We start from the raw sequence: 25898 nt of genomic DNA on the forward strand, positions 1-25898 counted from the left end.
AAAGCTCTGTTGCTCTTATCCTATATCGCACCAAGTCCAGTTATCCCATCACCCCGGTTCTTGCCGAGTTAAATTGGCTCCCAGTCCCCATTACCTCAAATTTAAAATTCTCATCCTTGCGTTTAAATCATTCATGGCCTCACCCCATTCCACCTCGAATGTCCTCTAACCTACAACTCAAGCATTTTTCGGATTCCAACATCTTGTGCATCCCATCACTCCACCACTGGTGGTTGTGCTTTCAGCCACCTAGGTTCCACTCTCTAGAATTCCCTCTCTAAACCCATCCACATTTCCAACTCCTTTAACACCCTTCTTAAAACCCACCTCACCCCTCCTAATCTCCCCCTCTTAGTTCAGTGTGCATTTTACCTCACACCTCGGTGATGCATCTTTGGATGTTCTGTATTATAAAAATGCAAATTGTTGCAGTACGTTGCTGAAAAAAAAATGTTATTTGTAATCTGCATAGTTCCCTTCCCCTTTAGCTTCCTGATGTGCTGCATTATTCCCAGCAAAGGAGAGCGCAAATGATCCACTCTATGACAGGCAATACAACTCTTTAACCAGTTGCCATCTCAGCATTTCCTTAACTGAGTAATGAAGACATGATTATTGCTTTCAGTGCAGTGGAAGCGTATGTGGGAGTCTGGAGGTGGGGGGCGGGGGGGGGTGTGTGGGGGCAGGAGAGAAACAGTGTTCAAGGAAGACAACTGGTAGTGGCAGTCAAAAGTAATGGAATGAACTGCTATATTTCTTCAATGGAGGTTTGGAATGGCATAGGATATGGCGAATTAATTTGGAAGCCAGTGTGCAAGTTTTGGAACAAAATCTTTTGAAATATTCATTTCTTACATTAGATACATGGGTGGGCAAGTGATATTTTGCCCCAACTATGCTCAGGCTATTATTGGTTCTTATTCTATGTACCCTTTTATATATTTTTTTCTATTTAACAAATGAAATAAGATTAAAAAAACTTATTAAATTTGTTAATGGTAAAACATTTTATTTGTGTACTTTGAATGTTACACCAGCTGTTCTGCAACATCCCATTTCAAATCAGGTATTCCCACCAGGGCTCCAATGTGATCCTTTTACTTAAAGTTTCACGTCAGCTTTCCTAATTCTGAGTATTAAAGCAAGCTCGACTAGGCCCCAGTCCAGTGAAGCCTGTCTGTGCAGATCCCATATACTCTGTCTCAGTTTCTCTGTCTCTGTTGCTTTCTCTCTGTAATAGAAAAATAAAAAGTTCCTTAATGTTAAAAACTTTTTATTTTCCTCTCATTTCTTTATTGTCTCTGGCTCTTTCTATCTCCCATTCTAATTCTATCCTTCTTCCCCTCCATTCCCAATCTATGCTATCTCCTGATTAACTCTTCTTCATTTGCAGTCATCTTTTATTCCTACTATTTGCCATCTGCAGACTCTACAACAACTTTGCCCCAAGGTGCTTCACAGGAGCGTTATCAAACAAAATTTGACACCAAGCCACATAAGGGGATATTAGGACAGATGACCAAATGTTTGGTCAAAGAGGTAGGTTTTGAGGAGTGTCTTAAATAGGAGAGAGAGATAGAGAGGCAGAGAGGTTTAAGGAGGGAATTCCAGAGCTTAAAGCCTGGGCAGCTGAAGGTATGGCCACCAATGTTGGGAGCAAAGAAAATCAGAAATGTGCAAGAACGCAGAGATCTTGGGAGGGTTGTGGGGCTGGAGAAAATTACAGAGATGGGGAGAGGCGAGGCCTTGGAGGGATTTGAAAACCAGGATGAGAATCTTTAAATTGAGATGTTGGCAAACCGCGAGCCAATGTAGGTCAGCGAGCACAGGGGTGATGGGTGAATGGGACTAGGTGAGAGTTAGGATACGGGAAGCAGAGTTTTGGATAAACCCAAGTTTAAGGAGGGTGCAATTTGAGGCGCCGGCCAGGAGAGCTCTGGAATAGACTAGTATGATAGCAAAATACTGCAGATGCTGGAAATCCGAAATAACAACAGAAAATGCTGGAAAAACTCAGTAGGCCAGGCAACATCTGTGGAGAGAAATTAGAGCTCTGGAATGGACCCTGACTTTGTCAATTCTCTGTCTCCATATCCTGGGCCCACAATCATGCTTCGCCCTTTATCAACATCACTGCAATTCATGTGAATGCAGATTGTTGCTTCTGCTGGGACAGCAAAACAAAACTGCTCTTACCTCCATTATTACAGAAAGTGACAATGAATTTAAGACGTGTTTCATTTTAATGTTAGCAGTTACTAGTAACCATTCAAAAAATGTTGGTATTGATTTTAGTGGTTAAGTTTTCAGACCAATTAACTTTTCAAACTGAGAAACAGAGGTGAAGAACCATAGTGCAAAACACCATCAAACCAAGACCCATAGTGCAAAACACCATCAATCCAAGACCCATAGTGCAGAACACCATCGAACCAAGACCCATAGTGCAAAACACCATCGAGCCAAGCTCCATAAGCAGGGAGATTTGCTCATGCTGTTGGGGAGGGTTTAAACGAGCTTGGCAGGGGGGTGGGAACCTGAGCGCAGGTTCAGAAGGGAGAGAAGCAAAGCTGGAAATGGAAGGCAGTAAATTAGTGAGTGAGTTTGGAAGGCTAGAAAATAGATAACAAAGGAGTTTGGCAGTGCATAATGGTATATACTTCAATGCAAGGAGTCTAGTGAATAAGGCGGATGAGCTGAGGGCACAGATAGACATGTGGGAGTATGATGATGTAGCTATTATTGAAACATGGCTGAAAGAAGGGCAGGAATGGCAGCTCAACATTCCTGGTTACAGGGTTTTCAGACAAGATGGAGGGGGGGATAAAAAAGGAGGGGGGGTCGCAATATTGGTTAAAAACAATTACAGTTGTGAGGAGGGATGATCTGTTAGAAGGATCATCAAATGAGGCCCTATGGGTTGAACTGAAGAACAGGGTAGGATAAGGCAAAAAAAAGGGAAGTTTATGTCAGATACTGAGAGCTAAATACTGCAGAAAGCCTAGAGGAGTATAGAAAGTGCAGGCGCAAAATTAAAAAGGAAATTAGGAAAGCAAAGAGACGGCATGAAAAGATATTGGCAAGTAAAATTAAGGAAAATCCAAAGATGTTTTAAAAATTCATAAAGAGCAAGAGGATAAATAAAGAAAGAGTAGGGCCTATTAGAGACCAAAAAGGAAGACATGGGTATGGTTCTTAATGAATACTTTGCGTCTATTTTCACAAAAGAGAGAGACGATGCAGACATTGTAGTTAAGATGGAGTAGTGTGAAATATGATGAGATAAACAGTGAGAGGGGAAGTATTACAGGGTTTAGCATCTTTGAAAGTAGATAAATCGCCAGGCCTGGATGAAATGTATCCCCAGGCTGTTGAGAAGCAAGAGAGGAAATAGCGGAAGCTCTGGCCATCATTTTTCAATCCTCTCTGGCTACAGGTGTAGTGACGGAGGACTGCCAATGTTGTACTGCCAATGTTGTACTGTTGTTCAAAAAGGGAGAAAGGGACAGACCAAGTAATTACAGGCCAGTCAGCCTAACCTCGGTGTTGGCAAATTGTTGGAAAAATTCTCAGGGACAGTATTAATCGTCATTTAGAAAGGCAGAGATCAATCAAGGACCGTCAGCATGGATTTGTTAAGAGAAGGTTGTGTCTGACTAACTTGATTGAATTTTTTGAGGAGCTAACAAGGAGAGTTGATGAGGGTAGTGCATTTGATGTAGTCTACACAGATTTTAGCAAGGCTTTTGACAAGGTCCCACATGGCAGATTGGTCAGAAAAGTAAAAGCCATGGGATCCAAGGGAAAGTGGCAAATTGGATCCAAAATTGGCTCAGTGGCAGGAAGCAAAGGGTAATGGTTAACAGATGTGTTTGTGACTGGAAAGTTGTTTCCAGTGGGGTTCTGCAGGGCTCAGTATTAAGTCCTTTGCTTTTTGTGGTATACATCAATGATTTAGACTTCAATGTAGGGGGCATGATTAAGAAATTTGCAGATGATACAAAAAATGGCCGTGTGGTTGATAGTGAGGAAGAAAGCTGCAGACTGCAGGAAGATATCAATGGACAGGTCAGGTGGTAAGAAAAGTGGCAAATGGAATTCAATCTGGAGAAGTGTAAGGTAATGTATTTGGGGAAGGCTAACAAGGCAGGGAATACACAATAAATGGTAGGCTACTGAGAAGTGTAGAGAAGAGAGGGACCTTGGAGTGCATGTCCACAGATCCCTGAAGGCAGCAGGACAGGTAGATAAGGTGGTTCAGAAGACACATGGGATACTTTCCTTTATTAGCCGAGGCATAGAATATAAGAGCAGGGAGGTTATGCTTGAACTGTACTTGGATATGCACTTGAAGTGTTGTAACCTACAAGGCTACAGACCAAGAGCTGGAAAGTGGGATTAGGCTGGATAGCTCTTTCGGCCGGCACAGACACGATGGGTTGAATGGCCTCCTTCTGTGCCGTAAATTTCTATGATTTATAGTGCAAAACACCATCAAAACATGCCCCATAGTGCAGAACACTAATTCTTGTTAGTTAACTATTCTGCAGAATGAAGTAAGAAGTTAAGTCAAATGGAGTTTGCAGCAAGGTGACAGTTAGGTGAAATCTGCTAACACTCCAGGGCATAGTCCCCAAGTCTGTAGACATTCCTTGTGCCTTTAATCCTGTGTATGATTAACAGCTGTATTTTAGTTTAAAGAATGCATATTTTGTTTCTTTTGTTGCTGGTCAAACTTGAAAGAAGAAAAATATATATCGGAAAGCTTTGCGGTCAAGATAGGGACTGGAGACTATATGGGTCTGAGGAAAGCTGGCACACAGGCTATGTTACAGAGTCTGATCCAGGTCTCATATTACCAAGAGAATTACTGGAGCAGAAGGTCGTACACAGTTTGTTATTTTTGTATTGCGGTGATGTAGGTAAAGTTTCATAAACTACTGTAATCTGCTGTATTGTCTACTTTAATAATCTTATTCTATAGTTTAAAGCCTAAACCATGGTTTGATAGTATTTGTTCCACTGCTTTCCCCAAGTCTAGGAAATCCCAAGAGGACTTGCACCATATCCAGCGAGCTAAATGCAGCACCATGGTTACCTGTTCAATCCCTACTTAATACCAAGGAGCAAGAGCTTTTTTATGGGAGTAGTCCTTGATGCGGAGCATTAAAGAATATCTGAGTAAAACCTAAAAGTGTAACTGTAAGTCAAGAAGTGATTAGGCAGTGCTCAGCTTAAAAACAATTTTGAGTTCTGGGAAGGAATAAGTAGGAGATGGAACAATAAGAATCAGCAAGGAAGTGCACATAGGACATGCAAGTTCTTTAAACAAGTATGGGACGCATTGACAAATTAAGAAACCATATTAAGTGGGAATCCTTTAAGGCCTGACTAAAAATGACCACATTTCTAAAACTTACTTAGAAGGTAAATATTGTACGTGGTATTAAAATTAGAGTTGCCACCTGTGACAAAAGCCAGGCTCTGTCCTGTTTCAACGACAGAATTTAAAAAAAATGTGCGTGGCTTAGGACATACAGTACAAGGTTAACTTGTTTTTGAAATAACGAGTCAAGATGGATGCTGTCTTTCCTAACTAAACTATAAGATGGTGGGGTGGAGATCAACTGTCCACATATGTAGTCAGATTCTTTGTTCCGCAGACTAGCTAGGACGCAGAAAATCTGCCCTAGGGCTAAATAGATTACACACGGTTAAAACATGTCTCGTCAAGTGATTCTGTGTAAATCATTTACCGTTGTGTCTTCGACCAATGCTTTATTCAGGGGAGTTTTGTCTAGGATATATGCTGCAGTCTTTCCTCAAAGGCCTTTGTTAGGTGTTCATGTTCAGGGTTTTTATTTCTGGAACTGACACTCAATTTAATGAGCATCGATATCACCTCATCCACGTATTGGGAAGTTGAAGAAAGAATATTGCCTCAAAAAGTCTTGCTGATTATTGGGCTTAGAAATATGGGGACATTCCAAAATTCTGTGGACTGATTTTATCTTTCTTCTTTTCTGAATATTTATACTATCAGTATTTCGCTGTATTTTACTTCTGTGCAAATCTATTAATTTCAACTGCACAGGTTGCCTGCGAAAGATTATTTACCAACTTTCACAGTAAACAGGAGTAAGTGGTAAGCATCCCAAATGGTCTCTGGTGTGATATCCCGCAATAAAAAAGGATATTAATCTCGTCACATGCTATCCCATTCACAGTACACAAAGGCACAGGTTCCAGTTTATAGAAGACTTGGTCTGCTTGTGAAACTGCCTGCCTTCAGCGAATACATTAAAGGTGTTGGGAGACAGCCCAAATCCTACAACCATCTACTGACGATAAATTAGATCAGTGGCAGAATTACATCAATCTCCCTCCCCCCGCCACTCCAAATATCAGACTCATTCTGCACTTGCATCCCATGGGTTTTTCATACACGAGTATAACTGGAATTAACACACAATGGTGAATTGTCCAGTTCTGTAGGACTGTGCTCCTTGATACGAGCATTGCCCGAATTATGGAACACTGCATAGTTGTGAACAGTGTTATTATTTCTGGTGTGAAATATTTCTATGGATTCAAATTCTCAACCAGTCTTCTAACAATCTTCTAAGGGCTCTCTACTCACCCAAGAGCAGCAGGTGTCTGCCGCGTATGTAACTGAGGAGTGGTAGAGGTGGTTATCACGGTGAGAGATCCATCCGTCCCAGTTTTCTCCCAGTCGAAAGGGTCACTGTCAACGACCCCATGTGCTTTAATGCTGCTGTCAAACACAGACATCAACAACTGCAGAAGAGAGAAATAAAGGCAGATCAGAATGAACTAAACAGTACAATAACGGGTCAGCTATGCTGCTCTGAGATGGTTAGAGAGAACATAATGCGTAGCTGGCTGTGATTACAAGGCAAGGATCTCAACAGGAAATTCAGAACCCCTTACAGCAAAGCTCAAGTGATTTTGAATGGTTTTTGGAGTCCTCAAGATGAGAATGTTGCCTTGAAATCACAAGATTTGTTTTTACAATAAATGTGGAACTCGTGTGATAGACTTTGCAAGACACACATTATAGAATCAATGACCAACAGACTATGCCATTGTAAAATCATGGCCACTCTGAAGGATTACTGGCGAATCACTTATGTTAATTAAGTAGTAGTCAAAAACTAGCCAACAGGAAATAGAGTTTCTATTTCTTGTGAAGACTATACTTGCATGGTTTTGAATTCAGCCATATTTTCAAATACTAAAAATTGATAGATCTGTAAACTTACCAAACCGCTAACTAAAATAGGAAAACAACAGAGGTCCAACACGACTGATAACTGGGAAGAAACAGTAAAAGCTGTTTGTTGAGTCTTATGTTTGGATCCTTCTGCAGTACTGTATCGCATTCAACATTTCACACATTGTTGTATTTTATTTGATGAGTTGAAATAAAACACAATTCAATTTAATTTGTGAAGCACATCTTCCCTGCTGCTTTCATGTAGCAGCATACATTTGTTTTTAAATGTCATCGTTTGTAACAAGGGTATATTTTCACAATGAAATCGTAATTATTGTAAATAAAAAGTAAGCTGTTACCTTGTAGGGTGTTATCATTCATTGAAGAATAGCATCCCACACAAACTGCAGGAGCTTGCCCAAACCTTGCTCGGCTCTGGGGAAACACACTTTTTTTTGTCCCATAGTCATTGGGATTGTCCCTTACTTCACTGGCCTGCACAGAGACCCAGCACCTGTGCAATAGCTCAATTCTTTTGTATGAACTCAAAAATACTTCTTAAATGATCAAACAAAAATAATGACTCCGGCAGAGCCTGACGGTGTGAGGGATGCTATCATTAAGAGAATGACGCATATACTACAAAAGGTAGGCAATCTTATTTTCATCATCAATCAGGCATCTTAGACACACAAGAGCCATACCAGAGTACAGGAGGGGGGAAGCCCTGGCTGGTTCCAATCTCCAGTTGGCAAAACATTGCTGAAAATACTGTTTGTGTGTATGTGGATGTATTGCTAATCTGAACAGATAAGGCATGGGGCAATTTACAGGTGGATTAGTTAGAGAGAACATAATGCGGAGCATTAGGCCTTGAACTGGGAATCCCACTTTCTCTTCCTGAGATCAGACAATCCAATAAGCCCTTGTGATCTACTCTGCTTAATGCCTGCAAAACCTAAACTCAAGAGAAATGGGGAAGGCTAGTACTTACCAGAACGACCCAACACATTGTGGCTGGACTTTGGTTTCTTAGAACTTTGAGGTCCACCTTTTTGTTAATTCTAGAGTGCAGAGTCTGACTAAGCGAGATTTGGTGGATTGTGAATTGGGGCAGACAGTTTGAGCAGTACTCATGTCATCTCCAACAGAAAATGGACCATCACATTTCTTGCACTGTTTGATAATCAACAGGGGCAGCCATATATCTCCCTACCTGAAAGTCCTAATAAGAGTGCTCCATGTAATGTATTTGAGTAGAGAACGACCAATCCGCCTCTTTTTTCTTAACTATGATTTAATTGCTAATATTATTAGCCTCTGTGCAATGTATTCTCCTTAGTCTGATCACCTGTTGGCCAAAAGAACACTGGGGTACATCCCCTGCAACCAGATTGTTAAGAGCGTGAAGAAGCAGCTTATATAGTACACTTTTTTAACTGGACTTTGGTCTGAACAATAAAACAAAGATTTCACCCAGGATACTATTTTTTTTTTAATCAACATTTTAAACAGCAATCGCAATAGAGATCAAAGCGGTGCATCTGAGGACCCCAACTCTTGCGTCTTAATTCTGGAAACTGGGTGCCTGCTCAGAGTCAGAGTACTGAGCTCTTCGCTGCAACCTCTACCACTGAGAAGGACAAGAGCAGCAACGTTGTAGGAATAGTCACCTCCAAGTCACAGAAAATCCTGATGCTGCTCCTTCCTTATCACTGGGTTAATAGATCAGAATACCCTACATAATGGTAGCACCCTCACCACAACGACTGGAACAGGTTCAAGGGGAAGGCCCACCACGATCTTCTAAGGGCAACTAGGGATGGGCAATAAATACCAGCTATGCCCACGATGTCCATATCCCAAATGTTGTTTTTTTTTTAAACTAAAAGAGAGAAGCTATATTCTGGAGATATCTTTTTGTGCAACAAAACCCCCCACTGGATATCCTGAGAATTACAGGAGTTTCTCATTTTATAGACCAGTCCTGCTGATGACACAGCACTCCAACAGAGACTGAGAACAATGGATTCTGTGTTCAAGACAGGCAAGTTTGATTAGGATGAGAGGGTAGATTTTAACCATTGAGCAGCCGACCAGTGGAGTGCGCCACCTGCCCATCAGTTGGTGCCGGCGGGAGGTCTAATCTATCTTGAGGGATGGGTCTCGTTACCGTGCCTCCGACAGGCTGCGGACGTCAAATGGGTGCCCCACGGTAGCACGCCGGCTCTGTGCTGGTCCAATGCAGCCCCCACCCCCTGCCGAGGCCAACCCGGCCAGCAGCAAGGTAAGTCTGCTTTTTGGGGGTGTGGTGGGGGGGGGGGGAAAAAGAGGGCGGATTGCTTCACCCAGTTATCTTTAAAAATGGCAATCAGGGTCCAAGTCATAAGACACAATTTTCAGACTGAAAGGGCCTAACCGTTCAAAACAAGCGGGCACTCCAGCTGCCCAGTGGTTGTCCCCTTTCAAGATGGTGCTGGCCAAATTGGGAGCAGGAACAGGGCAGCTTGTTGGCAACCCCCCCCCCTCCCCCCACCCCCAGATTTTCAGGTTGCTACTGCCCCATTTCTGGCCAAGGAACCAGTGACCTCGGAGTCTTGGAATTATAGCAACAAGCCAGCCCCTATAGGGCCTGCACGCAATGAATCAGAAGAAAAGACAGATAAACTGTACTTATCTCTACTAATACTTGTTAAAAACAGCAGGGCTTGGCTTTGGAAGTTGAATAAAAGGGACACTGAAAACTTACAAAACTCTTAAAACTAGATACAAATATACAAAAGCGTTGAACAGGAAAAGACCAGCTCGTCCATCTAGTCTGTCCCACATGAGTAAAAGTTATTGTGCAGGTCCCGAATGTTTATACAGGACAGGTGGTCACATGAGAGGGCAGTCCTGATGAGGTCAGGATAAAACACGCAATTCCCCAGATCCAAGATTGGGTAAGTTCCAAGTGTGTGAGGAATGACTGAATGACAAAGAATAATGATTAAACAAAAAGCTGCAACAGTTCAGTGGTGCAGCCTGCAAGTGTACAAACACATTTCACCCAAAATTGCCGATATAGAGCATCATGTCTCCAATTATTCATGGTGGGGGGTAAATTTCCACTGTTTTATGGGTAGCAAAATTTTAATGGTATTCTTTATGAATGGGTTTACAATTTCATTGCACGGTACACACAAGAAGTTCCCTCATGGCGAGTTCCTAATTTCAGCTGGGCTCAGGAGGTGGCAAGGACCTTTACCACATGAAGAAAATAAATACTGGAGGCTGACAGAAGCTGTGCCACTCTTACACTATCTTCTAGCAACTAGCTGAAGAGAGGCAGAGACTTTGCAAAACCCACTCTACACCTAGAACTATTATGGGTCTGTGTAAGATTCTCATACGCACGCCATTGTATAGTAATTTACCTGGTAATCTGGTTTTGTGAAATAATCTAAACAGAGAACATGTTCCAGAAATAAAGCAAACTCTTGGGGGAGGTGCTTCAACATAAGGCGGTGATCACATTTTTCCTTTATTAAGCCCACTTGTTCCTGTAAACACAGAACAGAAAAGACAGGGACACAAGTTTAATCCATATACATCCAATTAGCAACATTGAGGTCATAGTCTGTCCACTACTTCAATTAATTACAGGTGACAGCTTACTTCATAACTCAAGACTAAGCAACAAACAAAAAAAAAATCCTTAGATATAGCTTGAGCTCTTTGCTCCTGGCTCTTTTATTCAGTTTCTTTTCATAAAAGGTGTGAACCGTGGCTCAGTGGGTAGCACTCATGCCTCTCATTCAAATGTTTGTGGTTCAAGCCCCACTCCAGAGACTCGAGGTCTCTAGGCCGACACTCCAGTGCAGTACAGAGGTAGTGCTGCACTGTCGGAGGTGCCGTCTTTCGCATGATACATTTAACCGAGGCCCCGTCTGCTCTCTTGGGGGGCGTAAAAGATCCCATTATGTTTTTTGAAGAGCAGGGGATTTCTTCCCGATGTCCTGGCCAATATTTACCACTCGGCTAACACCACTTAAAAAAGATTATCTGATCGTAATCACATTGCTGCTTGTGGGCCCTTGCTGTGTGCAAATTGGGTGCCAGGTTTCCTACATTACAACACTTCAAAAAGTACTTAATTGACCGTAAAGCGCTTTGGGATGTCCTGAGGCCGTGAATGGCGCTAGTTAAATGCAAGTCTTTCTTGTTTTCTATACAAATTATCAATTCTTTTCCTTGTTTAAAAGGTTTAGCTTCTAATTCACAATTGCTTTTCTTTTTCTATTGAGACTAGCTATGGTTTCATTCCCCTCTTTGTAGATCAATGGTCTACTGGAATCTCTTTACTGCCCTCGTTAAGTACAGTGGCCATAGCCAGTGCCGCTACATGGTTCCACCAATGCTTTATCAGGATAAATTCTGATTAGTTTTACCATCTTTCAGGAGGTAGCAATTACCTTGAAATACTACTTTGGGGGGTGGGGAATTAACCAAACCCTTCATTACATTAAACAATAAAAATACTCAATAGTTAGAACAACATTTTTCCAGAGGTGCTGTGTCTCTCTGCTGCTTCCCCTCCTCAGGGAGGCCTTTTCTCCATTCCCTCCAATTGAAGATTGAAGCAGCCCGTAAATATTTTGGAGATGACAAAATTGCAGGCACTATATCCCCTTTTTGCCTGACCCAGTGGCACCACCTTTATAGCTCGGTGGATAACAAATTCCTTACTTTTCTTATTAACATAGTACCACGAGGGAATCCAAGGCAAACTTGTGGTGTATGTAACCTGTTCCACCTTAAGAGAACTACCTTAAGAGATGTACTACTTTCTCTTGGCTGCTGTATACTGTAATACTGTAATACCGGTGGTGACCACACCGGTATATAAGTGTTGTGCAAGGATTTGCTGGGCAGTTCAGCCCTGACCTCCGAATAGTAAAGACCTGTTAAAAGTTATTCTTGTTGTCTGTGTCCAGTGATTGATCCTAAACATAACTGGGACACGCAGACTCAACAAAACTAATGGCAAAATTCTCCTTTAACTTCTGAGAGAGATTTTGAGCTTCTGTAAAACAGAAAATACATAAAGTGCACCTTTGGTCTATAGGAGTATTTTTAACCAGTTATCTCTTTTAGGTTCTTGGGTTCATAGCTTCTCACCCATAAATTCAAGCCGCAACATCCTGTGGAATCCAAGGCCCTCATACGAACACACTATTCCCTTCAAGCTTCATCTTAAGTTTGTCAATGATATGGGCTTCAACCACTCCATGTGCCACATTCTTATCACTCCGTGTAAAGAAATTCCTCCTAAATTCTATATTTCATCTGTTAGTGGCTATCTTAATAGTATTCATCCTTGTTCTGGACTCACCCAAAAGTGGAAACAGTTTTCCACATCACTCCATTGAACAGTTTCATAATTTTTAAGACCTCTATCAGGCCTCCTCTTAGTCTTCTATTTCCCCAGAGAAAAAAGCCCCAAGCCTGCTCAATTTTTCCTGCATCTTCTCAATTCTGGTAACACCTTTGTAAATCTTTTATACACTTTCTCCAGTGCTTCAATTTCCGTTTGTTGTATGGAGATCAGATCTGCACACAGTACTGTCCAACCAAGGTACTACAGAAATTTAACATTGCACGATCTGCAATTGTGCACCTATTTGTGTGAGTGTCAGGACTATTGGCGATGCTCAATCGCTTCAGGCAGATCTTGATTCGTTGGGGGATTGGGCTCGTGACTAGCAAAGGATGTTTAACTGGGAAAAGTGTAGTGTTATGCATGTGGGCAGGGTGAATGCTGAACGTGCATGTACCCTTCAGGAAAAAGCATTAAAGCCAATGGAGAGAGCGCGAGATCTGGGTGTTCTAGTGCATAGATCTTTAAAGGTTCATGAACAATGTCATGAAGCGATTGCAAGGCCAAATAGTGTTGGGGTGCATTTATAGGACAATTGACTATAAGACAAAGCACACTATTTTGTCCTTGTACAATACCTTGGTCAGCCCTCAGTTGGAATATGGTGTCCAGTGTTGGATGTCTCACATGGTGGGTGATACTGAGGCTTTGGAAAGGGTATAGAGGAGGGCCACAAGACTAATTCCCACTTTAAAGCATCTTATTTATCAAGATATAGGCTAAAAGAGCTGGGACCCTACACTTTAGTGGGGATCTATGGGGTTGATCAAGCTTTATAAAATGAAGCGAATAGATTGTGTTCGAGTGGGCGGTTTGTTCCAATTAAATAGTTAGGGAGGACCAGAGGTCACAATTTTAAGTTGTATAAAGCATGATGTCAGTATGTGGTTCTTTCACCACAGAATAGTGGACCTCCTGAGCAGACTGCCGGCTCGTGCGATAGACGCCGATTCATTGAATTCCTTCAAGCGAGAGCTGGACCAGTTTCTGGCTGGGCCAGAGAGCACCTTGTACAAAAAGTAGGTACTGCTCAGCATGATCATGGCCAGAGTGATCTCCTGGACTAGTTTCTATCATTTAAGGGGGTTGAAGAGTAATTTTCCAGATTGGCCTGGGTTTTTAAAATCTGTTTTTTGCCTCTCCCAGGAGGTCACATGGTTTTGGGTGGGGTGGGGAGTGTATTCATTGATGCACAAGACATCACAATTGTGTGGGAAAGGCTGAATGGACTAGAGAGTCGTTTCCTGTCTATCATTGATCACAATATCGCCTGATTTTGTATTCTATTCTTCTAGGAATGAATCCCAGTACTTGGCTGCACTCTTTAATTCTGTGCCTCATCAAATTCCGTTGCTACTTTTAGCGATTTATGTATCTGTATTCCCAGATTGCTTTGCTGTTCTACCCCATTTAGTTTAACTTCCAAGGAGTAAAGGGCCTCCTTATTCCACCTACCAAAATGAATCACCTCACTTCGCTATATTGAATTTCATTTGATAGAACTTTCATGGGTCCAAATTTTCCATATTGATAGAAGCTTTACAGAACCTCCTGCACTGTAGTCTTCTTCAGGTTAATAAAGTCCCGGAATAGGCAATCCTTCCTCATAACTCATCCCTCTAAGTGCAGGGATCAGCCTCACAAAGTCCTCGTTTTGACTCCCTTCAATAATTCTACATCTTTCCAGTCATCAGAACCAAAACTGAACACAGTATTCCAGATTTGGCCTCATCATGACTGGACACAACTTTAACATCGCCTCCTTAGACTTGAGTCACACCCTTTATACATTGGTCAATGCACTCAATTTGATACCATCTGCCATGGGCAAGATTCTATCCTCCGACACATTTATAAAAATTATAAACTGCAGCAGCCCAAAGACCAGCCCTTGCGGGACTCCACTACGAGTGGATTGCCACTCTTAACAACTTTCTGCGCAACATCATTCTTTGCTGTATACCTTTTAACCAGGCATGAGTTAATCTATTGTATTGACATCTACCTCATTGGCACATATGCCTTGTGAATTAGTCTGTTGTGTGGAACAATGTCAAATGCCTTCCTGAAATCCAGGCAGATAATACCCAAATCTGTAACTTCCTTGAAGAAATCCAGTGAACTGGCCAGATATAGTCTGCTGCTTCTTAACCTATTTCTCGTCAGATCCTGTCCTTTCAGATGATTCCTTACGTTATCCCTCAAAGTCTTAAACACAATTAAGGTAAGGCTACAAGATCTGTTATTTGAGGTTCCATCCTTACCCCTTAAAAAAGGTGGCGATCACACATTTGCTATTGTCCAATCCATTGGGATCTTACCAATTCCAATGAGCTTTGAACGCTATTGGTGAAGGGTTTGCAATTTCTTCAGCCAACTCCATCAGCAGCCTTGGATGGAAATTGTCTCAGCCAGGAGCCTTGTTTACATTCAACTTCCTAAACCTTATGTTATGCCTTCCTTTCTGATTCTAAGGATTTCTAGTAGGCTTTCTGCCTTATACTCTTATGTCTACTCTTTCCTTCATTTCAATGATAAAAACAAATCACAAAATAATGATCTAGTGAATCTGTTACTTCCTTATCCTCTGACAGTACTTTACCACTGCCACTGGTAAATGGTCCAACATCTCTCTGCAGCCTTCTCTTGCTCCTGACTTCTTTAAAAAGAATGGCTATTGCCCTTTACATTTTCTATATCCCTCTCATGTTTCTGCTTTGCATCAGTTTGTTGACCTTCCTACAGTTCTCCCAATCCTGTTCTTTCCCAGGCATTTCTGAATTTTATATGCCCCTTTTATCTAATGCTTTCCATGTTAATTTTACACGATTGGTCCTCGATAAATTGCCCCTGCAACATAAAACATATCTCCTTAAAACTCCCATTTTTCTTCCATATTCTTCCCTTTATGTAGTTCTTCCCATTTTATTTTTCATACAATATTCCATCCCCTCCAAGTCTGCTATCCTGAAATCCAATTTCTTAATAGCTTTTATTATCTGTTCCGTTTTCATTTTAACCTTAAAATTAAGGCTTAATGGTCACTAGACCACAAATGTTACCGTACTTAAACTTTGCTTATTACTCTCGGTTTATTAGTTATGACCAAATCCAATGCAATCTACTCCTGATAATTCAAAGTCCCTTTTTATGGAAATTCTGTGCTTAAAATTACACAGATAATTCAAATTAATCAATTTTGAAATGTACGGCCTTCCCTCTTGTGCTTCCTTCACCTGCAGTTTAAGAAAAGAAGCTTGAAGTACTTCAGTAAACTCTTTTGCCCGTAGATTGTCCCCACTCTACGTTCCAGTCCAGTCCATGTCAGGTTGAAGATGCCCTTTGATTATAACTGAGGCTTCCTCATGAATTATTTTTTTGAAAACGTTTTATACCGATTTCCCAAAGCATTCACCTCCCTTTCAGTTTGTGGTAGCTATAACATATTCCTACCACTAACTTTTTCCCTTGTCCAGCTTTCAGATCCAACCAAAGAGATTGTGCCAATTTCCAGTTCCTTCTGCTCAACATATAAAGCCTCCCTGCTTAAAAAGTGTTATCCCACCCCACCCCACCCTATTCTTCTCAATCCTTCCTGAGGCACACATTTGTTTCCCACTCAGTCGTCCTTTAGTCAGGTTTTCTCAACTCCCATATCTAACAGCTCCTTATTTACCACCACTTCTAACTCACCCATTTTATTTCTTATGCTCCTAGCATTTTAGCTCATTTGTTGTCCTTGCTGTATTCACATGACTTCTCCCTAATGATTGGTCTACACCTTTCCCCTTGATGGGATTTTGAAAGCAGGGTAGCTAAAACACCAGATAACACATTTAATTCAAACACAGAAAAGAAGGAAGCTTAACGGGCACTGGACCCCAGTAAGCTATACACAATGTAGCTAGCTGTGACCACAACATATAAACAGGTTTCTGTAGGACAATACAAGTTTTTGTGGGTGAAGGGTGCGGTGGAGGTTCCCTTAATAATGCCCTTGATGTTGCAAGATGTTTATTTAAATACAAGCTTATCCGCACTTGTGAAATCTCATTCATACAGGCAATATATTTTACACTGATCTAAGAACAAAGGCAAAACCTGTTGGGCGAAGTTAAGAGAAGTAAAACCCATTCCTTTCCAGGTGGTTCAACAAGTTTACACAGTGGATGGCTAAGCTATACAGACCAGGAAGGGCAAGGCTTAGCCCCCAGTCTGTGCTCAGTTAGCTGATTCAGCTGGGTAGCACAATGGATGCTATAACTGGCCACAGTTTATATTTCATCCGAGTCCTCAGAATTACAGAAGAACTGATTGTACACATAAATACCAGCAGGTGCAAGTTTGCTATTTCTACTGGACTCATAACTTCAACCTCAGTCTCATGAATGTTTAATCGCACCTTATTAATAAAGATGGCTTCTAATGATGAACGGCATTGTGCAGACATACAAGCCCCGCAGTAAAGATATTAGACTAACTGCAAAGGGCCCCATGTGGTCATCATCTTAAATGTTCTCAGTAAGCCCCAACATCTGCTGACGTAGCATTTTGTGCTTTTGCTTCCACTCCAATCGTTGTGTAGGTAATTAACTGAATGGAAGTCATTATAATCTTTCAGTACTACACTGCGTTCTGCCTTTGTGCTTCAATTTATTGTTTGAAGAAATACCTTGTCCTTTATCTTCCTCCATGGTAGCTGCCCAATGACAAACTCCACCAACATGTAAAATAAGGACCAGAGGTCATCGTGTCGGCCCATTTCCTGTTTAAAAAAAAAGATCTGTAAGCACGAGGAATTCAAATACCATCAGAAAGCTGGATAGATAGAGCAAACTGTCATGGGATTTTGTTATGTAACGGACTCTGAAATCTACTAACAAAGTTACTTCATTCACTCTTAAAAATTCACTGAATATCATCATCATACTGAGACCTGTAGTGCGTCCGTGTTGTTAAAGCAACCATTCTGTTAAAGCGGCCATTCTGTCATAAGGACTGCCTTAGCTTAATAAAACAAATTTTAAAATGGTGTTCGTCCTGTGATTCTGTCCTTTGAAGGAGTAGTGTGCTGCTGTCACATTGGTTATTGGCAGGATCAACAATATGCCGATTCTTCCACTAACAAACGTTAAACATAAAAAGGAAATGTTGGCCAGGCCCGTCAGTTTAGAGAGCTGCAGCGGCACATTTTAGTCTCCCCACAGCACCCTCCCCCTAAGGCCCTGACTCAGTTTCCATGGAAGCATGTTGCACTGGGATAGATGTATAATTGCATCTGGCACCGCACAATGGAATAGATGGGCCAGTGGGACGAGCTTCATTAAGGGTGCACTACAATAATTTCTTTAAATTGGATTAAAAATGAAAACTTTTAAAGCAATAGATTAATATACAATACTGACAGTTAAATAATTTAATTAAAATCTCCAAACACTATTCCTTTCATTTTTAATTTCTCATTCTATTTATTTGCCTTTATGAAAAGGTGTTACGGTGATAGTGCAGTGATAAAGTTAGTTCTCGGATAGAGCTCCTAGCATCGATAACTGGCAATCACATGCTATTTTTCCTTTGGTTACTTCACCATTTCAACCACCTTACCTGACTTGGGGTACAACAGAACCTTATTCGAATAATGGTCTTCAAGCCTTTTCGTTCAGTGGTCAAAGTTATTGTAAGTGCAACACCAGATGGATGATAATAGTCAGGCAATCCATAAGCACACATGAATTTCCCCTCGGGTCAGATAAATAGTGTGTTATTAATGCCACTGAGGCTGTAGTCTGAAAGTTTATTAAAATTGATTGGCATAGACAGGGCTAGACAGACTGGATGTTTCCCCTGGCTGGGGGGTCTAGAACGAGGGGTCAGTGTCTCAGGATACAGGGTAGGACATTCAGGACTGAGATGAGGAGAAATTTCTTCACTCAGAGGGTGGCGAACCTGTGGAATTCTCTACCACAGAAGGCTGTGGAGGCCAAGTCACTGAATATATTTAAGAATGAGATAGATAGATTGCTAGACACAAAAGGCATCAAGGGGTATGGGGAGAGAGCGGGAATATGGTATTGAGATAGAGAATTAGCCATGATCATATTGAATGGCAGAGCAGGCTCGAAGGGCCGAATGGCCTACTCCTGCTCCTATTTTTCTATGTTTCTATATAGTAGTTTTTGTGCCTTCACAAGTGATAGGTCAACATTTTGAAAATTTAGAAGTGTTATTTTCCTTTTTAACAAAAGCTGAAGATGTCATGAGAGCCAACAATGGTGCAAAACTAATCTTGCTCCATAAATCCAGATCATTGAGCAAAATCAAAACTTTATACCCAAGTAGGTTTTAGGACTCACCAAAGGCTCACTGAGTAAATGCATAAATACATGGTAGCAAGCTGCACCAACCAGGAAGGTCAGAAGTTTGATCCCTGCGCTCAGCCAGGGTCAGGGCACTACAATGGCCTGCGGGGGGTGGGGGGGTGAAGAATCATCACCCAGGAGTCCCACTCTTGATCCAACAACTCCTGCGGTTAGTATACTTGTAACATATTTGCTGCGATGCTTTCTTAGCATTGTATAGCCTGTTATCAGTCACTGCCTTGACTACATGATTATACAGGTACATTGGAACAGTTCTGCAGACCTGCAAGCACCTGTCTACATCCAGAGAAACCACCTTCAAGAGAGGAAGTGCAAGAACAGAAAAATCAGAAAACAGCCTTTGCATATATGAGCGAGAGAGAGTGGGCCCACCTCACGTGTGGTGCCTGTTCCTATTCTTCACATACAAGGACAGGCACCTGCATGATGGGTATAGGTTTTATTTTTAAATGCCTGATCCTAGTCTGATTTTAGACACACAAAAAAACTGGGTCAATATATTTTGGGGAAAAAACCCATTACAGCTAATAAATACTTTGTTTATATATACACATGCTAAATGGTACAATTTTAAAGGGAGTGCAAAAACTGAGGCACCTGGGGGTGTTTGTGCACAAATCTTAGAAGGTTGCAGGACAGGTTAACAAAGCAGTTAATAAAGCCTATGGGATCCTGGGCTTTATAAATAGATGTAAGAAATCACACAACACCAGGTTATAGTCCAACAGCTTTATTTGAAATCACAAGCTTTCGGAGCGCTGCTCCTTCTTCAGGTGAAGTGGAGAAATGCATAAAGACACAGCTTATATAGTCAGAGAATCATGTCAGATGTTTACAGGTAACCTTTCCAACTGCCATTTATCGCACCTCGGCAGAGAGATAATCACAGCAGTCAAAGGTGTGAATGGTGTCCAAACAGGTCAGTCAGGGAAACATTACATCAAAGAACAATGAGGTGGGGTCACAAGGGGTCAAATATTGCAGATGCTGGGGTCTGTATGAAAAACAAAAAAAAGACAAAAAACATTTTTTTTGGCTGGAAATCACAGCAGGTCCGGCCGCATCTGTGTAGAGAGAACAAGCCAATGTCGACTCGAGTCTGGATGATGTTGGACTATAACCTGGTGTTGTGTGATTTCTTACATTTGTCCACCCCAGTCCAACTCCGGCATCTCCACACCATGGCTACTATCGACACCACAAACTGCCGGCTCAAAGTGGAGAGGATCTCCAAGAAGATCGCGCATATCGACACAGACATCAAGTTTCTACAGAGATGCAAGAAAGCAGACAAGATCCCGAAAGGACTACAGATCACTAACCCACTCAAGTCGACCTACAGCACAGACTACGCTGAGAGACTCTGCCGTCGTACCTCTCGCACACTCCTCAACCATCTCGTACACCAGCTCTACGGCAGACGCCGCAACCTCGAAACCGAGATGGAGTCCATGTTCTCAGCCTGTGCTCAGGACGCAGCAGACCAGCTACGAGACACCGCCAAACAAACAAGGCAACGGAACTACGCTACCTACATGCACACCAAGAACAGGAAGCTTGAGAAACTTGGCATCACCAGCAGCAGCAACCAAGCCTCCCCCGGTACCACGGTTGAAACCACAGGGAAATCCATCGTCAACCTGTCCGACCACACCCTTCAACCAGACGAAATTGAAGTTCTCAGCCGAGGTCTCAATTTCTGCCCCACCACCAAAATGGACCCCATCGGTCTCGCGGCAGACACAGAGGAATTCATCAGGAGAATGAGGCTCCGGGAATTCTTCCACAAATCCCAAGATGTCAGCAGCGAACCCAATGAGACAATCAATGATCCGGAACAGCAGACAGAGGGATCCGCAGTGCAGCGACCGAAGAAGAAAGAGTCAAATTGGACCCCTCCGGAGGGTCGCTGCCCTAAGCTTGACATGTATGCTCAAGCTGTCAGGAGATGCATCAACGCCAGATTCATCAGCCGCACTCACAAGACAGTCCAGAATGTCACCCGAGCACAACGCAACGCCATCCACGCTCTCAAGACCAACCGCAACATCGTCATCAAACCAGCAGACAAAGGAGGTGCCATCATCATACAGAACAGAACGGACTATTGCAAAGAAGTATACCGACAACTGGACAACCAGGAACACTACAGACAGTTACCCGCAGATCCGACCAAAGAACACACCCGCCAACTCAACAGACTGATCAAAACCTTCGATCCAGACCTTCAAAGCATCCTACATGCTCTCATCCCACGTACTCCCCGCGTGGGTGACTTCTACTGCCTCCCAAAGATACACAAAGCCAACACACCTGGACGTCCTATCGCATCAGGCAACGGAACCCTGTGTGAGAACCTCTCTGGATATGTCGAGGGCATCCTGAAACCCATCGTACAGGGAACCCCCAGCTTCTGTCGCGACACTACAGACTTCTTACAGAAGCTCAGCACCCACGGACCAGTTGAACCAGGAACACTCCTCGCCACGATGGACGTCTTGGCACTCTACACAGGTATCCCCCACGATGACGGCATCGCTGCGACAGCCTCAGTACTCAACACCAACAACAGCCAATCTCCAGACGCCATCCTACAACTCATCCGCTTCATCCTTGACCACAATGTCTTCACCTTCGACAACCAGTTCTTTACCCAAACACACGGAGCAGCCATGGGGACCAAATTCGCACCCCAATACGCAAACATCTTCATGCACAAGTTCGAGCAAGACTTCTTCGCTGCACAGGATCTCCAACCAACGCTATACACCAGATACATCGACGACATTTTCTTCCTATGGACCCACAGCGAAGAATCACTGAAAAGACTACACGATAACATCAACAAGTTCCATCCCACCATCAAACTCACCATGGACTACTCCTCAGAATCAGTCTCATTCCTGGACACACGAATCTCCATCAAAGACGGACACCTCAGCACTTCACTCTACCGCAAGCCCACGGACAACCTCACGATGCTTCACTTCTCCAGCTTCCACCCTAACCACGTTAAAGAAGCCATCCCCTATGGACAAGCCCTGCGAATACACAGGATCTGCTCAGACGAGGAGGAACGCGATGGACACCTACAGACACTGAAAGACGCCCTTGTAAGAACGGGATATGATGCTCGACTCGTCGATCGACAGTTCTGACGGGCCACAGCGAAAAATCGCATAGACCTCCTCAGAAGACAAACACGGGACACAACCAACAGAGTACCCTTCGTCGTCCAGTACTTCCCCGGAGCGGAGAAACTACGCCATGTTCTTCGCAGCCTTCAACAGGTCATCGATGACGACGAACACCTCGCTAAGGCCATCCCCACGCCTCCACTACTCGCTTTCAAACAGCCGCCTAACCTCAAACAGACCATCGTTCGCAGCAAATTACCCAGCTTCCAGGAGAACAGCGACCACGACACCACACAACCCTGCCACAGCAACCTCTGCAAGACATGCCAGATCATCAACACAGATACCATCATCACACGTGAGGACACCACCCACCAGGTACATGGTACATACTCATGTGACTCGGCCAACGTTGTCTACCTCATACGTTGCAGGAAAGGATGCCCCGGAGCATGGTACATCGGCGAGACCATGCAGACACTGCGACAACGGATGAACGGACACCGCGCAACAATCACCAGGCAGGAGTGTTCCCTCCCAGTCGGGGAACACTTCAGCAGTCAAGGACATTCAGCCTCCGATCTTCGGGTAAGCATTCTCCAAGGTGGCCTTCGAGACACACGACAACGCAAAATCGTCGAGCAGAAACTGATACATCTGACATGATTCTCTGACTATATAAGCTGTGTCTTTATGCATTTCTCCACTTCACCTGAAGAAGGAGCAGCGCTCCAAAAGCTTGTGATTTCAAATAAAGCTGTTGGACTATAACCTGGTGTTGTGTGATTTCTTACATTTGTCCACCCCAGTCCAACTCCGGCATCTCCACACCATTTATAAATAGAGGCATATAGAGAGTACAAAAGCCAGGAAGTTATGCTAAACCTCTATAAAACACTCGTTCAGCCCCCGCTGGAGTACTGTGTCCAGTTCTGGGCACCACACTTCAGGAAGGACGTGAAGGCTTTGGAGAGGGTACAGAAGAAATTTACTAGAATGGTCCAGGGATGAGGGATGGCAGTTACGTGGATAGACTGGAGAAGTTGGGGTTGTTCTCCTTAGAGCAGAGAAGGCGATGAGGAGATTTAGTAGAAGTGTTTAAAATCATGAAGGGTTTAGATAGAGTAAATAAAGAGAAACTGTTTCCAATGGCTGAAAGGACGATAACCAGAGGTCACAGATTTAAGGTGATTGGCAAAAGAACTAGAACTATTTTACGCAATGAGTGGTTAGGATTTGGAATGCACTGCCCATTAGGGTGGTGGATACAGATTCAATCGTAGCCTTCAAAAGAGAATTGGATAAATAGCTGAAGGAGAAAAAATTGCACGGATTTGGGAAAAGAGCAGGGGCGTGGGACTAACTGGATTGCTCTTCAAAAGAGCCAATGCAGGCTCGATGGGCCGAATGGCCTCCTTCTGTGCTGTACTATTTAATATTGTATACGGTGAAATAATTTATGTAAATGTCCTGTAAATTTCTAATCCCAATTAATGTAAAATTCAATCAGTATAATGGGCAAAATGTGTTTGTCAACTGCATTCTTTAAAGAACCTTTATTACTTAAACCATGTTACATTTTTCATGAAGTTACAAAATTCCTATAGAAGCCTTTTTTATACCTATTGCAATAATCAGTTTAAACACTGCCTTGTATGCTGAGACTATGAGAAACCAGAAAAAAAAAATCGATTTGATTTCATAAGACCATGAAGCTACATTTGGGGTTTTGTGAACATGCATAAAAAATACAGGAGTAAGGTTACTACAGTTACAGGGCCTTGGTGAGACCACACCTGGAGTAGTGTGTGGTCTCCTTACCCAAGAAAGGATATATCTGCCATAGAGGAAGTGCAGCGAAGGTTCACCAGACTGATTCCTGGGATGGCAGGACTGTCGTATGAGGAGAGATTGGGTCGACTAGGCCTGTATTCACTAGAGTTTAGAAGAATGAGAGGGGATCTCATCGAAACATATAAAATTCTGATGGAGCTAGACAGTCTGGATGCAGGGAGGACGTTTCCCCTGGCTGGGGGGTCTAGAACGAGGGGCCACAGTCTCAGGATATGAGGTAGGATATTTAGGACCGAGATGAGGAGAAATTTCTTCACTCAGAGGGTGGTGAGCCTGTGGAATTCTCTACCACAGAAGGCTATGGAGGCCAAGTCACTGAATATATTTAAGTAGATAGATAGATAGATTTCTAGACACAAAAGGCATTTAGGGGTATGGGGAGAGCGGGAATATGGTATTGAGATAGAGGATCAGCCATGATCATATTGAATGGTGGAGCAGGCTCGAAGGGCCGAATGGCCTACTCCTGCTCCTATTTTTCTATATTATGAATGGCAATACATAGCTCTTCTTCAACAACAACAACAACAACAACTTTTATTTATATAACGTCTTTAATGTGGTAAAATGTCTCAAGGCGCTGCACAGGAGTATTTTAAGACAAAAATATAAAGCACATGAAGGCATATCAAGAATATCTAGCACTGGGTAGTGGGGAAAGCAGCAAGTAAACAAAAGCTGTTCAAAGGCTGATTACAGAATTTATCCTTCAAATTACTAGGATAAACAGCTCTTGCATAGGTCCCAGTCAGGAGTGCAATAGTCTATACTTAAACAGCATACCACGGAGTTATCTTAATTGTTAATTTTATTATGGCATCAGTTGTATTTCAATCTGCATTATAATAAACATGACGCAGCTTTAATACTTCCCAAATCTTCACAACCAGTATTCCCATCTCTCCGTGAGATTGAGTCACATCTTAAAAAATCTCCTTAGCAGAATTAAAGTTAAAAATTATGGACAAGCATTCCTGGCAATCAAATGGGACAATAACTTGTTAAAGAGCTCATTTAAATTCCTGGCTTCCAGACTCTTGGCACACTACATTTTACACATTAATAAATAATTATTGACACCACAAGTAGCCAGAAACAGGAAAACCTTCCTTCATCAGTTGCTTCCAAAACTCTTGGATATTAAAATATCAAATTATCTACCATGAATCAACTGGATAGAATTTGAGAGTAGAACTGAAATTAATTATTAAAACATCTTGGTTTGAGAGCAATAAGGTTTTTTTTAATGGTGCAGGAGAGAGTAGGAGAATAGCCCACATCTGTATGCTTGAATACAGTAAGCACATGAAAAACTAGAGTACAAAAAGTGATTTCAATGGTCTATACCCAAACATAATTGTATGTTGAGCACAATGGGATTTGATTTCCAAATATCTTGTCCTCTGTGGCTTAGGTAACACCCAACATGACACTGGTTACACAATTGAGTGCAAGAGTTCCCATTCTCTTACAGCATTGCTGTTTTGTTGCTTTTTCTGCCCATCTGAAGCCAATGTTTGTTGAACACAATTATTTGCTGGATAAAGGAAGTGCATGGAATGACTTGCACCCTCTGAGAAAATTTAATTCTGACTTCATGGAAAACGTGCTCATCTTGTAGCTAAACATCCCCCACCATCTACATCTTGGGGGGGGGTCACCATTCACCAGAAGTTCAAATGAACCAGCCACATCAAGACCGTGGCTACAAGAGCAGGACAGAGGCAGAGTACTCCAATTGATGGCTCAACCCCTTTAAAGCCTTGTCAGCTACAAGGATCAACACTGTGTCCAAACCAAATTGGTTCACTAATATCCTTTAGGGAAGGAAAGCGGCTTTCCTTAACCAGCCTGACCAAAACATGACTCCA

General features: G+C 42.5%; 1 protein-coding gene across 5 annotated transcripts in view; it reads right to left on the reverse strand.

Moving 5' to 3' along the window:
- ttbk2a (tau tubulin kinase 2a) overlaps positions 1-25898 on the reverse strand; it is a 262791-nt gene that overhangs the window by 82036 nt on the left and 154857 nt on the right. For all 5 annotated transcript variants that reach the window (XM_086003795.1, XM_086003794.1, XM_086003797.1 and 2 more), the window contains 3 exons: positions 17329-17421; positions 10654-10779; positions 6641-6798 (listed from right to left, as the gene is read on the reverse strand). In XM_086003795.1, coding sequence (XP_085859921.1) covers positions 6641-6798; positions 10654-10779; positions 17329-17421 — 377 coding nt within the window. The remainder of the gene's footprint in view (positions 1-6640; positions 6799-10653; positions 10780-17328; positions 17422-25898) is intronic.

Source organism: Somniosus microcephalus, chromosome 12 (genome assembly GCF_052327205.1).
Source record: "Somniosus microcephalus isolate GS21.2 chromosome 12, FLI_Smic_1.0, whole genome shotgun sequence".
NCBI classification, from domain to species: domain Eukaryota; kingdom Metazoa; phylum Chordata; class Chondrichthyes; order Squaliformes; family Somniosidae; genus Somniosus; species Somniosus microcephalus.